Source organism: Hemiscyllium ocellatum, chromosome 11 (assembly GCF_020745735.1).
Source record: "Hemiscyllium ocellatum isolate sHemOce1 chromosome 11, sHemOce1.pat.X.cur, whole genome shotgun sequence".
NCBI lineage: Eukaryota > Metazoa > Chordata > Chondrichthyes > Orectolobiformes > Hemiscylliidae > Hemiscyllium > Hemiscyllium ocellatum.
The window spans coordinates 87,838,072-87,856,466 of record NC_083411.1 but is presented as its reverse complement, the minus strand read 5'-3'; the positions used below and the strand labels follow the sequence as shown (position 1 = coordinate 87,856,466).

At 40.2% G+C, this 18,395-nt stretch overlaps 1 protein-coding gene across 1 annotated transcript in view; it reads right to left on the bottom strand.

The window, feature by feature from the left end:
- Positions 1-8,397, bottom strand: part of LOC132820063 (amine oxidase [flavin-containing]-like) — a 72,986-nt gene extending 64,589 nt beyond the window's left edge. Inside the window, exons 1-3 of the mRNA XM_060831981.1 lie at positions 8,060-8,397; positions 2,044-2,144; positions 112-206 (exon numbers count right to left, since the gene is read on the bottom strand). Of these exons, the coding sequence (XP_060687964.1) occupies positions 112-206; positions 2,044-2,144; positions 8,060-8,397 (534 nt within the window). The remainder of the gene's footprint in view (positions 1-111; positions 207-2,043; positions 2,145-8,059) is intronic.
- Positions 8,398-18,395: the final 9,998 nt, after the last annotated feature.

The following is an 18,395-nucleotide window of genomic DNA, read 5'->3' as shown; positions in this document are numbered from 1 at the left end:
AACAGGCCCTGAATTCTTGGGATTCCTTTTGATAACCCAAAATGCAAACTAATATTTTCAAAGCCTCTGCAATCCCAAAGTGCAAATGGTAGAGTTGTTTTCATGACCTACTTGAACAGTGTATGTTCTTCCTCCAACACGATCTCTAGCCTCCAAGACCACCACATTGAGGCCCTTCTCTATGAGGAGTTTGGCAGCTGAAAGACCTGGTGAGTAAAGACAACAGCATAAAATGGGAATAGGATGGCCTATATGCCAAGGAAAATCCTGGAATTGACCAGAAAATAAATTGATCATATACAAACAATCATGCATTAAAAGTCATCCATTATTAATTCAACAGATTTATCAGCTGTTAGAGTCATAGAGTTAAAGAAGAGCTCTTCAGCTCATTAATCCTATGCCAATTTATCCACCTTAATCCCGCTTTACTGCACTTGATCCATTGTCTTCAATATTATGATATTTCAAGTGCAAATCCACATACTTTTTACAGGTTGGGAGGTTTCCTGCCTGTACTGTCCTCCCAAGCAATGCATTCCAGATTCCCATCAGTCTCTGGATGAAATGTTTTTCCTTAAGTTGCTTTTAAAACTCCTGCCCTTCACTTTGAAATTAACTCCTTCATTATTGACCCTTCAACTACGAGGAGCAGCTGCTTTCTGTCCACCATTTCCCTCCTAAGCTGATACACCTCAATCTGGAACCTCCCCCTGCCTTCCCTGCTCGAAAGAAAGCTTTTCCAGCCTCTCTTCATAGCTAAACTGTGCTAATCCAGGTAACAACCTGGTGAATCCCCTCTGCAATTCCCCCATTGCAATCACATCCTTCCTAAAGGGTTATCTTTCATCATGCTTGCCTTCATTGGTCGTGGCAAGGAGTATAAAAACTAGAAAGTCATGTTGCAATTAGATAAGGCCACATTTGGAGGACTGTGTACAACTTTGGTCGCCAAACTGTAGGAAGGATGTCGAAGCTTTGGAGAGGTTTCAGAAGAGGTTTACCAGATGTTGCCTACATTGGAGTGCATTAGCTATACTTGAACACAGAGATTGGACAAACTCGGATTGATTTTGCTAGAGTATCAGATGCTGAGGGGTGACCTGACAAAAGTATGAGAGGCATAGATAGGGTGGACGTGCAGAACTTTTTTTCCCAAGGTGGAAATGTCAAATACTAAGGAATATAGGTTTAAAATAAAGCGGGATAGTTTTAAAGGCGATCAACGAGGTACATTTTTTACAGAGAGGGTAGTCGGTATCTGAAACACGCTGCTCGGGGAGATGGTAGAAGCAGATACAATAACAAAATTCAAGTGCCATTTAGACAGAAACATGAAGGTCGAGAATAGAGGAAAACAGACCAGATGTAGGCAGTTGGGATTAATCTGGAGTGGCATCATGGTCGACACAGTTATAGTGGGCCAGAGAACCTGTTCCTGTGCCGCGTGTTCTGTGTTTAAACTGCATTGCATTCATATTGACACAACATAATATAATGCTGCTGATGGGCACACTTAGAAATTGGCTCAAAAACACAAGAACTCTGTGCAATGGTCAAAATGGCCCATCATGCTCCTTTACATTCAGTATGATCAGAGTTGACCTTGAGTTTCAACTTCATTTTCCTGGCAACTAACTAGGCAGAATCTAATAGAGGCCTGAACAAAATGGGGTATAGCATGCAATCTGGTAGAATCACACAAGAACTCCAGTAAGGCCTTTTTCCATTGGCAACAAATCATTGCACCTTTTAATGATGTTTCAAGTTTCAAGACAAGATTCTCGACAGACAGCGGTGAGTTGCTTATTAAGTGGGGTTAGTGCTTGTTAATGACTTTATTAAATACAAAACTCACCTCACTAATATTTCTATCCCACCGTCCACCTGAAAGAAATTGGATGTTGAAAAATTTTGACATGGCAGACAAAGCAGGTACATGGGGACTTCAATTTGCCTCTAGTTGCAAAGGAGCTCCATGTTGGTCACCACGTGACAACATTTCAGGGCATAATTGATAGGCACCAGCTGCACATATCTTACCTCTGACATTAATTAACCCCTCAGAATCTTCATGGTACCTCTCTGATTCACCTGCCGTACATTTAGGAAGCTGAGAGGTGTACTTCAGGTTAAACTGCTGACTATAATCGAAAGATTGTAACAGGGACACTCTGCAGTCCTGCTGTGCCCAGCTGACACATTCGATCAGGCTCCATCTTAGGGTTGATCACTTGCTCACTTAGCGCTTGCTCACTTATCGCCTTATTATGTTCTCACAACATCCCTATCTAGCCTTGCCTTGCCTTGCATTGCAAGCTTTTCTTTCTGATCAGCAGTCTTCAGTCAGGGGGTAGACATATTGCTGAATGCTGTTGCCTCCCACATATCTGCTTGGTGCTCATCTGGCAATGTCCCTGATTGCTGACACCATAGTCAGCCACGGAGCTCTCTCTGTCCAGTACTCACCAGCTTGTGCTCCCAACCGTTCGGTGATTTTTTTTTATTGAGCAAGATTTTTATTCTTTACAAAATTATAAAATTACATGAAGTATAACAATCTGAGTGAATAACAACAATTACAATAAACTAACTACTACTCTACAAAACAAATAATAACAAAAAAGGCAACTCATACTACAATTCAATAAATAATTGGACATAATAAGTTAAATTACAGCCCTCAGCACAACCCTACCAAAGCTTCCCATCACAGGAAGCATCAGTTAGCATAGTCATATTTCTTCCTCTCAGGGCACCTGGCTCATCAGACCCAGGCTTCGTGACTGAACAAAAACCCTAGTTAGTATGGACAATAAATCTGCTTCTAGGTGGTTCAGAAAGGGCCGCCACGTCTTGTAGAAACGTTCTGTTTTCTGGTGCACCATACTTTTAAGGAAGTCCAGGGGGATGTGTTCCGTAACTAATCTGCACCATCCCAGCGGGGCCGAAGGGCTTTCCAAGGCTCAACTCACTAAAATGTTTTTCCTCACACAATATGTATGAATATTAAATAGATTTTTCCCATGCTCATCTAAGGAAGGCAAATTTGGCAGGGCCAGGAGAAGAGACACCAGATCTACCTTGACCTCAGTCCCCAGGACAGCCCCCCATGACACTCACTATAGCACTCCAATACTTGCAAAGCTTGTGGCATGACCACAAACAATGGGTAAGAGTGCTAACACCTACACTGCATTTGGGACACAATGGAGACACTCCTTTTTTGAATTTTGCAAGCTGCTCTGATGCCAGATGAACCCTGTGAAGGGCCTTCAGCTGCATAGCATGCATTCTGTTGCAGATCACAATCTTTCTCATGTTCTCCCAAATGTCCTCCCATATCTCTGACCAAATATCCACTCCCAACCCCCATGCAGCCACTCAATATTTTTTGAGGTGCCACCTCCCAGTAAATGGTAAAGGGTGCTAACTGGGAGAGTACCTGTAGTCCGAAGCACTCTCCTCTCTACATCAGATCTATAGAGATCGAGCAGAAATGTAGTGTTTTTCTGGATGAAGTCCCAGACTTGAAAGTAACAAAAGACGTCCCTGCTGGGCAATTCATACTTGCAACTCAACTGATCGAAGGACTTCATGACCTCCCCTCAAATAAATCTCCCAGACAACAGACTCCTCTAGATGTCCATAACTAAAAACCAGAGTCCTTCAATGCTGTCTGAAATTCTGGCATTCCTACTGTAGGAGTGAGAAAGAAGGTTTTAGATAAACTGCCCTCGCTTTGTCGCATCACGCTCAGTGCTTTAACTGTATTGATGACAGTTGGGTTCCAACAATACTCTGTGACTGTATTCTTATCCCTGAATAGCAGATTAATGAGGGGGCACTTCACCTGGGAGGCCTCAATATCCAGCCGTATTGACCTCGGATCCTCACAAGCCTAATCATTCACAAAGGATATTAGGGAGCTTATTTGATACCTCTTAATATCTGGAAAGTCAAACCACTCCCAATTTCCCCCCAACCCCGCCACCACACTTCCCTGGGGAAGCTACAACTTGGCAAGCTTAATGAGAGGCTGTCTATGATGCCAAATTAAAGAACTGAGGCAACTGTTGAGTCTCCATAATGTTTGCCTCGGCATCATCAGAGGGAGCATTCGTGTGGGAGATAATAGCTGAGGAAGGACATTCATTTTAATAAGAGCTTTTGAGCCTAACCAAGATATTGGAAGGACCTCCCAATGCTGAAGGTCCTGCTTTACCTTATTGAGCAAGTGCACAAAGTTAGCCTTATATAACTGGTCAATGGCTGGAGTAATGAAAATGCCTAGGTACAGAAAACTTCCCTGTGCCCACCCGGAAAGGGAATCGGATTTTACCTTCAAGAATAGACATTCCCCAAGACTCCTCACGAGCAAGACCTCCGACTTCATAAGATTAATCTTATATCCCGAGAGCCAAATAAATTGATGCATTGTATAAAATTAAGCACAGACACTGCCGGGTTTGATTGGAAATGGAGAACATCATTTGTGTAGAGTGTGATTTCATGCGCCCCTGATCGCACTTCCGGGGCAACTATGTTGGGGTCCCTCTGAATAACCTCCGCCAAAGGCTCAATCACCAGTGTGAACTACAGCCATTAGTAAGAACTGCCTCCATAGGATCACTATATAGCACTTCCACCCATCCGGTAAAGTCCCCACCGAGACCAAACTACTCCAAAACAAGAAAAAGGTATGGCCATTCCACCCAGTCAAGCACCTTCTCCGCGTCAAAGGAGACCACCAAGCCCGGAATTGACCTCTGCTGGACCATGTTCAATAATCTTCTAATGTTATTAGATGACCTACAGCCTTTAATAAAACCTGTCTGGTCCTCCTTTACAATAAATGGCAACACCTTCTCTAGACTCAAAGCGAGTGTCTTAGATAAAAGTTTAGAATCCAAGTTTATTAGCAAAATAGGCCTATATGAAACACAGCTGGGCGCCTTACCACTTACATACTGCCTCCCTGGCACAGTCAAGGGAGCATTCAAATGGGACACCTGCTCCAGAGTCACACCTGGAAGGTCCAGTTCTTAAAGGAGGGCACCTTCTTTGCCAACCTGTCCTCCCAGCTCTCTGACTGATACAGCTTGGAGTAAAATTTCCTAAAAGCCATATTCATCTTTTTGGAGTCGCAAGTAAGAGTCCCAGTGCCCTCTCTGATAGATGTGATAGACTGGGGAGTGTTCTTTTTCCTAGGCAAATAAGCCAGGTATTTACCTGGCCTATCTCCATACATAAACAACCTTTGTTTTGCGAAAGAGATCTCTCTCTTTGCTGTTTGAGTGAGCGCAAATTCAGAGCAGCCTGGAAACTGTAACTTAATCATGGACGGCCTATCAAAGTACACGGTCTTTAATTTGGCTGCCTTCAGATGTGCTTTGAGCAGATGTTGCTGCTCCGCCTTCTGTAGTTTCTGATTAGATTAGATTAGATTACTTACAGTGTGGAAACAGGCCCATCAGCCCAACAAGTCCACACAGACCCACCGAAGCGCAACCCACCCATACCCCTACATTTATCCCTTACCTAACACTACAGGCAATTTAGCATGGCCAATTCACCTGACCCGCACATCTTTGGACTGTGGAAGGAAACTGGAGCACCCGGAGGAAACCCACGCAGACACGGGGAGAATGTGCAAACTCCACACAGTCAGTCGCCTGAGGCGGGAATTGAACCCGGGTCTCTGGCGCTGTGAGGCAGCAGTGCTAACCACTGTGCCACCGTGATTAGCTGAATAAGAGATGATTGTACCCCTTGCATAGGTCTTGGCAGTATCCTAAAGCACAGGCGGGTAGCTGGCTGTGCCCGAGTTGATATCCAAAAACGTTTTAAAATCTCGCAAGAAGTACTCCATAAATTTACTATATTTAAGGAGAAAAGGATCCATGCGCCAATGCCGTGAACCTCCCTCATTATTCCTGGCCTTAAAATCCAAATACACTGCTGCATGATCAGAAATGGCTATGTTCCCAATTTTACAGGACAGCACCGGATCCAAAAAAGCTGATGGAGCAAGAAACAAATCAATCCTTGTGTAACACTTGTGTGGATTGGAGAAAAAGATGAAATCCATACCCACCGGGTGAAGACATTTCCATTTGTCTACAAATCCCAACTCCACACTTAAGTCCACCTATTGTTTAGATTGAGAGAAGGTGCACTGGGAACCCCTGAGCATCCTATCCACTGTGGGATCCATGAGGTGATTAAAGTCTTCCCCTGTAGCACATACCATGGGCAATCAATCTAGAGAGTGCATTCTCAGAAATTTAAGGGGTTGTGCCGGGGACCAGTAAACATTCAGAATACAGTATTCCTCCATGGATTAAAACTTTGAGAATCACAAACCGTACATATTCATCTTTAATTTGGTCTAACAACTGAACAAGTATAGCCACTCCCCTGCTTTTGGTATTAAAAGATTTTAAAAAACCCTGTCAAACCCCACTTGCTGCAACGTTAGATGTTCCTTGTCATCAAGGTAGGTTTCTTGTAACAGAGCGACATCTATCCTCTCCCTTCTAAGACTCGAAAGTACTTTATTTCTCTTAATCGGTGAGTGATTCCCCTTGATATTCCAGGTGTACCATTTAAACAAAAAATTAGCCATAGTCGTCTAAAACAGCCCATGAACCCCCACAAGGAAGAACCCTACTCACAATGAGCCAACTGGAAACAGTTAAAGGCTCATAGAGCCTGAAGAACATATCTATAAAAACTACCAAAACAAAACTTTTAAAACTACAACTAAGTAAACCAATACAAAAAACACATAATAGGAGACTTCTCCCTTGAGCATAGGAGGCACTCACACTACCCACATACATCTCCATGGCTCCTTCTCGCTGAATCCGTGACCCAAACTCAGGCAAATCAAAGGTAAAAAAATACATAAATCTTAATAAGCACAAGAATTAAAAGTCGACGTTTCACCCATCCCACCCATAAATCGACCTCCATTTATTGCTGGAAAAAACAAACCAAAAATTCCAACAATGCTTCCCAGACCTTGGAAAAGTGAAGAGAAAAGAAAAAAAGTTAAAGGGACAAAACAAAACGAAAGAAACAACAACAAAGGAGAAACATTATTGTCCATATTGCTTGATACAGTTGGTCTATTTTAAAGTGTCCAAAAAGTCTTTGCCTTTTAAAGTCACAGAGACATAGAGATATACAGCGTGGAAACTTCGGTCCAACCCGTCCATGCCGACCAGACATCCCAACCTAATCTAGTCCCACCTACCAGCACCCTGCCCATATCCCTCCAAACCCTTCCTATTCATATATCCATTCAATTGCAATTGGACTAGCCTCCACCACTTCCTCTGGCAGCTCATTCCATACACATACCACCCACTACATGAAATTGTTGCCCCTTAGGTGTCCTTTATACCTTACCCTTCTCACCCTAAACCTATGCCCTCTAGTTCTGGACTCTCCCACCTCAGGGAAGAGACTTTCTTTATTTATCCTATCTATGCCCCTCATGATTTTGTAAACCTCTATGAGGTCACCCCTCAGCCTCCGACGCTCCAGGGAAAACAGCCACAGCCAATTCAACCTCTCCCTATAGCTCAAATCCGCCAACCCTGGCAACATCCTTGTAAATCTTTTCTGAACCCTTTCAAGTTTCACAACATTAATCAAAGACACGTATGGACCCTCCATGGCTGAAACGGAGCACTGCCGGGTACCTTACAGAGTACTGGATATCCAGATCCCTCAGCGTCTTCTTTACCTCATCAAAGGTCTTTCTCTTCTGGAGCACAGCCACAGAAAAGTCCTGAAAAACATAATCTTCGATCCCTTGTAAATCAGGGCCTGTGGATCCTTCCCCAGCACTCTGGAAGCTTCCGACACCTTTTGTCTGTCTCTATAAGACTGGAATTGCACTAGGACTGGGCAGGGGTCCAACCAAGGCCTGCACACCACGACCCGGTGAATCCGATCGATCAGCACCCGGCCCCCCTTGGCTTCCTATCCCAGAAACCAAATCAGCCATTGCCTAAGAAAGCTGGCTGGCCAATTCCCTTCTTCTCACTCCAACAGCCCAATAACATGAACGTTATTTCTTCGACCTTGAAAATCAAGGTCATCGACCTGCTCCAATAAGGCCTGTGCCTGCTTTTCCAGAGCCTGGATCCATCCCGCCGAGGATTCGGCAGCGGTCTCTGATGCCATGGTCCACTGCTCGACCTCCTCCACACGCTGCTCGAGACGTTGCACCTCCTGAGGATGCCTTTGCAGCATGGCCGCGATCGGTTCCAGCCTGGTTCCGGTCTCCTCCATCGCTGACTCGATTTTTTCACGGATTTTAATGAACTCCAAAGCCAGGCTTTGCCGAGCAGGTAAGTCCAACGGGGCTTCTACAGAGGTCATCGTTGCGGCCACGGGTGCGCCCTTTGCTGCAGGGGAGTTTGTTGTGATCCTTTTGCCTTTAGTCATCCTCCCAGTTCACTAAAAAGGATACATAGTGATTCTAATCACTTAAAATCACCGATTTTTCCCAGAATAGATAAAAAGTGGAGGGTTAAAGCACCACTTTTCCTGGGTTATAGTGCAGAGCTCAGTAAGGCAGACCTGTTAGATCACCGCCATCTTGAAACCCCCACTCCCAACCTATTTAAAACTGACCTTCTCACTGTGGAGTCAGTATCAGAGCTGGAGGGAGTGCAAAAAGCAATCTTGTAAATACTTCTTCTGAAGCCTCCGATCTCTCATTCTCAGAGATTGAGGAGGTCTCTTCTGGTGGTACAGGCCATTTCTCCGCAGGTCTATGGCCATCCCACTGGCACCTGTAAGACACCGGAGAGGAATGGTATCGATGGTGAGTTACTGTGAGAATTTCAGTAGAGTGAAGAATGGTGTTTACTGAATGGTGGGACATGGGTATCTCAGAATTCCCTTAGGAACAGTCCCAGTCTTTGCTCTACAAGGAGGAGCCAATGAGGAGCACCTATCCACTCACCCTGGCTTTGGCACAACTGTTAGTGCTGGTGCAGGTTGTCAAAAGATGGTGAGGAGAATAGACAGTGGGAATGGATCATTGTCTTTCTGTCTCGAGGATGAATACAGCCAATCTCTGGACCATCCCTTTCACCAGGTTATCCATATCCCAGTCAGAGGCTCATGGCACCATTCTCTGAAGTCCTGCAACTTCAGAGGGTAGTCCATGACCAAATAGAGCAGTTTTAGAATGCTGTGCTCGATTAGGCACAGATTGGACTTTTCAATATGGTTGTTAGGGATACTAAACCTTTGGGGAAATCCAGTGAACAGTGAGTTTTTCCAAGAACACTGGGTGATAGAATTGGGCTACAATTAGGTGAGGGAGTGCTGTAGGGTGGGATAGGTAGTTAAAGAGGCAGGTTTGGTAGGAATGTTAAGAATACTCATTAGGCTTGGAGTGAAACCCTCCATGAAACTGAATGTAACTGACCCAGTCAAATAAAATTAAGATTGAGCCACCATTGCCCTTGCTTCTCTGAGAGGCCAAACCTCCATCCACTCCAACCTTAAATGTGTACAATGATGACTCATCTCCAACCATCAGAAGCCCAAAGATTCACAACCTTTTTCGTGCAGTTATTTCTCCTCATCTTAGTCCTAACAGATTGGCCCCATGTTGACCGCTAATAAGAAAGAATTTCTAAATGTTCTGCAATTACATCCTTTATACTATGTAATAATTTTATGTTATTACAAATTGATAGTAAAGTAAGGCAGTTATCGAGATATAAAGGAACTGTTGTCTAAAGTGGATTGGGAAATAGACTAAGGGAAAAGTTAGACATTTTAGCAGACATTTCATTGAGTTTAGACAATTCCTGTTTGGTCGACAGGAAGGACTTGATAAGAAGGACAAACCACCCTCAGTTAACAATGATTGTCAAGAATAGTATCCAGCTAAAAGCTAAGACAGACAAAGTGGTAAAAATTAAGGGTAGGTCAGAGGATTAGCTAAAAAGCTAATAAAGAGGGTGAACATGAATACAAAAATAAATTGGCAAGAAACATAAAAACAAATAGCAAGAGCGTCTACGGAAACATAACGAGAATGGCTAAAATAAGAATGGGATGTATTTAGGTTGCCACTGGGGAACTGATGACAGGGAATAGACCACAGCAGACAATTTAAAACAAACCTTTGCATCAGTCTTCACAGTGAGGGACTGTCGAAACATCTTAAAGATAACAAATAAACAAGTTGCTGATGGGAGGAAAGATCTTGTAACAATGTATCATATTGGATAAATTATAGACCAGTGAGCTTCATATTTGTCATTGGGAAAATGCCTGATGTTAGGCTTACTAGCTGTTCCTGTTTTCTCACTGTTATTTTTCCTGAAAAACAGTGTTACTTTTGCCAACTTCCAGTCGAATGGGAGTGGTCCCCAATCTAAGGAATTTTGGAAAATTATAGCTCACACACCCATTATCTCTGTACTTACCTCTTGTAACCCTTGAAAATAAGATATCGGCTCTTACAGATTTGTCAGTTTTTTTGTCCTTATACTTTTAATACTTTTTCAAATATTTCTTCAATATTAATGTTAATTTCCTTAATGTCTTCACTCACTTTAGCCCTAGGTTAACATCTATTTCTGGCATGAAACATATGTCTGCTACTGAGAGAGCAGGCATGAAATATTTGTTCAAAGTTATTTCCTGTGTCCCCCTGGTCGTTTCTCTTGTTGCTCCTTCTAGTGAACTTGACTTGAGCTAGTCTCTTCCTTTTCATATCATAAAATCTCTTTTAATCTGTTTTCCTATTTCTGCCTAGTTTATTCTCTATTGTATTTTTTTCTTCCTCTTATCAATTCATTTTGGGAATCATTTCCTAGTTTCTACAACAATCTAAATCCTGACACTTGGTTTTTGCATTTTTTTTCATATTGTAAGCGTTTTAATTTATTTTAGTACTATGCTTAACTTCCTAAATGCATTTCTGATGGATCTTGTTGGGTTTTTGCACTTCAGTGAAATGTACTCATATTTTGAATTGTTTATTTAAATGTTTTCCATTGTTCATTTGCAGCCATATTTTTTATTTGCCAATCTACCCAATTAACCTTCACTAGTTGTCCCCTCATCACCATAAATTTAGCTTTGTTTAAGATTTTTGTTTGTGGTTGGAATGTGTTACATTGAAATTGATCACTAAATCCAATAATTTATGATCACTATTTCCCAGGGGAATGTATCCTATTTCATTACTCAAATCTTGATCTAAGATAGCTATGTCCCCGGTTATATATATTGCTCCAAGAAACAAAAACATTCTAATCACCTCACCTTCTCGACTACTCTTATGAATTTTATTATTACAGTTTATGTGAAGATTAAAAGCCCACTTTTGTTATTCCTAATTTCCTCACATGATTATTCTATTTCAAGAACACCTAAAGGCAGATATTTTCTCACTAACATCCTTATGTGATCCTTTACTATCAGGACTATGCCTGTATCTGTTTTTCTGAAATGCTGCGCACTCTGGAAAATTTATTTCACTAATTTAGTGACCTTGTAACTATGTCTTAGTAATGACAATTTGATCAAAACGTTTACCTTAATTTGAGCCACTAGTACACTTACTGCAGGTTTTTTGCACATTTCGAAGAAGAACATTTAACTTCATTTTTTAAGTCTCTATTCCCTGATTTTTGAGACAGTTTTAGTTAAATTTCTCTGTCCTTTCCTGATTCATTCTGATCAGTCATTTGTGATTCTTTACAGTGTGCATAGGACCAGATAGGAAAGTATTTTTGTGTGAAAAATAACCGAGAGTATCTAGTCAATGGATTAGCTAGGTCTTCAGTTTGACTTGGTAAAATTAGGACATTCTGATCAAAATACAATTGTTTAATCATATGAGTAATTACTTGGTAGTATAGAACTTAAACATTGTTTTCAGAAATTTGGGGACATGTCCCATCACTCCATGTCTTCACCCACTGGCCCTGCTAAACCTCTTCCTTTTTAAAAGCTCTATTTTAAAATCCAAACATCAGCAAATTCAATTCCAAAAATTACAAAATAAATTTGTCTGCAATGTAAGAACTTTCCATTTCCACTACCAGTAAACCTTTGAGTTTAATGATCTTTCACTGATATAAATCAATTCAAAGTCATCCATCTGCATTCAGAACAGCACTTGCCTCCCACTCATTTCTGATCTGCACTGACAGTACAATAAAGGTTTCTGAGATGATTTCGTCAAGCTATTGAGGTGTAAATCAATACACGTCAAAGGACGGCAGCAGGACAGGAAATTACACGCCTCGACGAGAAGTCTGTAAACAACTAAATAGGAATGATTTCAGAACACCAGCTGCTGTGGCTGAGTCTACATATTATACAACTTGCTTAATTTGATTCGTTTTAAGGATGCAGTATCCTGTTTCAGTAGCTCAGCTAAAATTGTTAAAAAGTTAAATTTCCACAAGTTATTTAAGCTTTCTCTAAAGCTAGTGCTGTTATTTCGTAAAATGCAAATGAAGAAATTAACAAACTGTAAAATATCATCAAATATCCTTTATGCATTATTTCAACACTTGCAAATAATTTGATTTGCCTTCTTTGAAAGGACAGCTGCAGTTTCAATGGGGAGAGATGACATGGCAGGAAAGTTACAGGGAATGCTACGTCCAGATTTGGTGTACATTTTTATGTCAGTCACACTGGATTGCAAAGCTCAAAGGCTTACATATTTGATGTCATTGATTGGAAATGTGCTGTAAAATAATTTCCTGCTCCTCAGAATTGGTGCTTCCATATAAATCCTTTGAAAGTTTAAAGTCTGGTTGAAGACTTTAACAGACACATTGACCTGGACCCCATATACAAACCACTACAGCTGAAACTGACACCCGGAAACGGCAAGAACATCCATCAACAGACACATTGACCTGGACCCCACATACAAACTACTACAGCTGAAACTGACACCCGGAAGCGGCAAGAACAAACCACTATAAATACCGGAAGAAACATCAAAGCAGCGCTTCACAGGAGGCTCCAATAGCACTGATGATGTTCCCTAGCCAGGGAACGAAACGTTTGCAGCAAAAACTTCCTTTAAAAGTTTCGGACAGAAGCTTTCCAAAATGCTGATGTACATGCCCCCAGGTCAATAAGCTGCCTCAGTAAACATATGCGACACCAAAAGTTATTTGAGTGAATATAACGGAGGCCAGTCCATAATAATAATGTTGATGTTTCTCGCAGATGAACTTGGCATTCATACTAAAGCAAAGAAATTACCTCAAATGTTCTCAATTTCCTCCATGTATGTGATAAATTATGCTAATCTGCTGTGCTAAAAAGAAGCAGGATATGATTTTGCATCTGTATCTTTTCACATACAAGTTCTCAGTGTTGAATTAATCACTGGAGCAAGAACCTGAATACTTATTCAAATGGATTAAGGAAAGCTGGCAGGCAATTAACTGAGGCTCTCTCATGGAGTCATAGAGATGTACAACATGGAAACAGACCCTTCGGTCCAACCCATCCATGCCAACCAAATATCCCAATCCAATCTAGTCCCACCTGTCAGCACCCTGCCCATATCCCTCCAAACCCTTCCTATTCATGTACCCATCCAAATGCCTTTTAAATCTTGCAATTGTACCAGCCTCCACCACTTCCTCTGGCAGCTCATTCCATACACGTGTGTGCTTAACAACGGCATTGGCCAGGAAATATCTTCTTCATCCACGAACTACTTTTTTGGGACAGTGCCTGAAAAGATCTCTGAGATTTTCTCACAGGTCTGTGGGATTGTTTAAAACAAAATATCTAGGAGGAAAACAGGGTTTCATATTTGAGGTATATCGTACCTCATCAGAAAGCCAAGCATCCTTTTAGGTCAATAAATTTCTTGGTCTCAGTTTCAATTAAGATGCTCCAGATATATCTCAAGCTGGTTTAGAAACAATCTGGGCTAGACTCTAATACCTGAAAATCATAATATTGTATCTCCATGTTTACCATGTCAAGATAATATGGCATTCTATATTGTCAACATAGGAGCAAAAGGTAGGAAATTAGTGAGATATTTTGACAAATTCTTTAAACTGTTCCATATCCAATTAAGCCATGAATTGCAAATCTATTCATCCATAATGATTCAATAGAAATGTTTACATTTTCTACAAGCTGTTTAAATCTTCATGAAGCAGACTAGAGTCTCCTGAAGTCCTCCTGAAGTTCACTTCATTTCCACAATATTTTCTTGACATTTTTCTTTCATACAAGAGACTGTAATCTGGAGCCAAATTCTAACCTAAAAAGAACAATCTTTTATTTATAAGCAGCCTTTTAATGTAATAAAATACACAACGACACATCCCATAAGCTTTGAACTTCAAAATATTACATTGAACCACATAGGAAGATGATAGATATCAGATGAACAAAAGCTTGGTTGAAGCAGGAGGATTTAAATAGTGTCTTAAAGGAAAGGGAGATAGCCAATTGAAGACTCAGCCACCAATAATGAGATGTTCATATCACGGATGCACAAGAGGTCAGAATTAGAATAGCTATTGGAACAGATATCTTGAATAGCTATGCTGCTGACAATTGGGGCTAGGATTCATGGAAGAATTTGAAAGCAAAGATGAATATTTTAAAATCAAGACATGACTTGATCAGGATCCAGTAGAGGCCAGTGAGCTGTCACAAGGATTTGCTACAAGATGTACATAACAGAATCTGGATGACTATAATCAGGCAGCAGTGCACTGAAATTATCAAGCGAGATATAACGGAGGTACAGTTGAGGTTTTCAGCATTAGATGAGATGAGATGAGACAGGGGTGAGATTTGGTGACTGGGGGCAGGGTGGGGGGGGAAATACGCTTCCTTAATGATAGCATGGCAGTTTGGTTGGAAACTTATCTCAGGGTCAAATATGGTACCAAGGTAGCAAAGATATTTGTTTGATCTTAAACTGTTGTCAGCAAGAGGATGGTGTTTGGAATGGGGACCAAGAACAGTGACTTGCAACACTCAATCTAATAAAGTAACTGTATGCTTGAACAGTGAGAAAAGGTTGCCTTGCTGGGAATGGAGTACAGAAGGGATTAGTCTGAAGATCCATAGATTTTGTGAAAATACACATCATAATTGGGAAGACAATAAATAAAACATCTGTATAGAATGTGTGCTTGCTGTAACATGTTCTGATAGCACACCAATTGTTTGTAGTTCTGCTTCGAACAGAACACTGCAGATAATTGTCTTCTTGTAATGCATAGATCAATACAATGGTATGTGTAGCTCCCACATATATGAAGTCTGTATTCTAAATAAGAACTAAAGTACTTAAAAATCAAAGCATTTTCCTTTTAAATGTTATTCAAATAATTTGGAAGAAAATATTTTTTTCAGAAATCATGATTAAATTCTACAGTATCATACATTTTCACACATTTTCATATATGTTAAACTCCATTATCTACAAATGTAGGATGACCGAAATCCACTTTATTGCTTCCTAAATTATTATCCTCGGGCATAATGCATTCATTCAGAAAGCATTAGCTGCTTTTCCTTTGTATTTAGAGCTGGAATCGTACATTGTGCTGACAACTTGGGGGAAAGACACAACTGAAAGGTAGAATTAGAAAACACTCACCCGACAAGCCCCCTCCAATGATGACCACATCTTGTTTTCCACTGGACATTTTCACCGTCAGTTTTCACCTGCCTTTTGTGCAGATGCTCCTGAATATGGCTATTTGATTATTTCTTTTACCTTTATACAATCTGTTGTGTTTGGTTCTAGGCTGTAACTAAATCAAGTTGTACAGTCTAGGCTGCATCTCTTCATCTGTTAAACTGACCGACACAGGCGTACCTCTTTTATCTGTGTATGTGTGATGTCTCCTGCTTGCTCAAGAGGAGGGACCATTGACAAGGTTGTTATGGATTACTTATTTATTATTTCATGTGAAGAATCAAAGATGAGAATCAAATGTAAGTGTGTATGAGCATGAATTGTAAAAGTAAGGCTAAAATGGTACAAAAAAACATGAAATTACCTTTCTTGTAGCTGTTAATGAAACAACTTGCTAAAATACTTGAGAGTTCATTGTTGTGCAAATTAATGTAAGCAGAGCTATCTAATTGCTCTGTATAGAAATATAGACCTAGCAGATTTACATGTTAATAGCAAGAATCAGCATATATCTCAAAAATTACATTGTTGAGAGCTTATAATAGCTGTATGCTAATGACACTGTTTCAACCATACATAACAACTGTACCATTTTAACTTGCCAGGATTATTCTATTTTGCTGGGTACAAGGAATTAGCAATTATAAAATATTTTATTCTTTTGGTCAGAGGGAATTATTTGCATACCCTACAATAGCAAGATGCCATGGTAACCTCTACCAATGCTTATTGTGATTTAAGACAGCTGATGATACATAATAAGCTCAAAGATGACTAAAACAGATCAAATGATGGTGTAATGAAAAACATTCAAGGACATTGAAATTTTAAACATTAATACCTTGCATCTTTTATTGCTGCATTCAACTGGTAATTAAAAATATTCAAAGTTTATAACTTTCTTCCATCTCTTAAAGAAAGCTAATGAATGAATTTGCAGAACGGATTTTATTATGGCGTGTTAATACTTTAAAAGCAGCTTTTTAAATACAAAAACGTTGTGCTTTGGAAAATGTAGCAGCCAATTTGTACATAGCAAGGTCCTACTAATAGCAAATGAAGAAGCTCAGTCAAATGATAATCTGGGCCTAATCTTGACTTTGTTTTTGTGAATGGCTTTTGGTGATTTAAGATCAAATCCAGTGGGATTCTCTAGTAACAAACTGAGCTGGATTTTGCAGCCAACAGTGAAGCAGTGGTAATCCTGAAGAAGGATCACTGAATCAAAACATTAACTCTGCTTTCTATCCACAGATGCTGCCAGATGTGCTAAGATTTTCCAGCAATTTGTGTTTTTATTTTTGAGGTCCTCCTAGTTCTTTGTTCCTTTTTGTTCTTTAGTTATGTTTTCTGACCTTGAAAAAAATTATCCGAGCAGATCTAGCAACTTACATGGCACAGACATTCTCTTGCCCGAGGTTAGCTTGAATTTTGCATCATATCATAGGAATCTCCAAGCATCCTAGCACCAGCGATGTCAGAAAACAGGACAAATAGCCAAGTATTCCCACAATCTGCAAACCAGGAAATTAAAAATATCTTTGCTTTTAAAATTTTTACATACATTAAAATAGAAAAATTGTGATAGATTGGACATGGAGACGAGATTAAAATAAAGTCAAAAACAAGCTAATAAAACATGTTTAAAAGGTAGAATTTATTAGAATTGGGGCATTCAGGAGTCTAAGAATATACAGCAGAATTTCAAGATAGTTCAGTGGTATCTAACTGCCTTCAGTAGCCCACTCTCAGGGTTAGCATAGAACCACTCACAATGAATTGAATCTCCAGACTTACAGGTTTGCTATACATCTGTAATCTTGGGAGGTTGATATCAATTTCAGCGGAGTAGTGACAGCAAACGCTAACAATCCAGCCATATTCAGTCAAGCTCCAAGGTTGCTGTCTTTTAGAGCCAGTCTGCACTCTCACCTTAACATGAGAGACTTTGTGGCACTTTGTTTAAAAAAAAGTCAAGGAAGCGATTCTGGTACCATGCACCAGTTATCTCTGAATCAACATTATTTAGAATAGGTTGCCTGGTTATTTATTTAATTGCTTGCTATGTTTACCTATACTACACAATAAACTGTGACACGTCGAAGTCTTCCATTGACAGCAAAACCCTTTGGGACATCCTGAGGTTGTGAAAGAAATATAAATGATAGTTCTTTTGAAATTTAGATATCCATCTGTTCCTCTGCTTGCACAGAATCATGAGCATAATCCTCTGATGCTATTCAAATAATAGTGAGGTTAGCACTCTAATATACAATACCTCTCCTAATTAATACAATGCAAAGCATTTATTTGATCATACATTAATTTGTTCTGTGTGATCCTACTTTGCACAATTTAGCTCACATTCTTCTGCTTAATATTGATTACATTGGAAAAGTAATTGGCTTGTTGTGAAAACCTTTGGGAGTTGATCATTTGTTCTTGTTTTGTCTTGAATACCGCAGTTGAAACAATGATGTATACATGAACATACATAGGTCATGGTTTTTCTAATCAATTACTTGGTAGAAAAATATAAAAGATTCATGTGTTGCTTCATTTCAATGTTTCCATGCTTAAAAAAAAATCAGTTACCCTCACTGGTCTTGGTGGAATGCTTTGTACAAACCTCTTTCTATTGCTACACCTGGCACATGACAGGGATAAAATGAGAACAGATGGGGATTGTAAC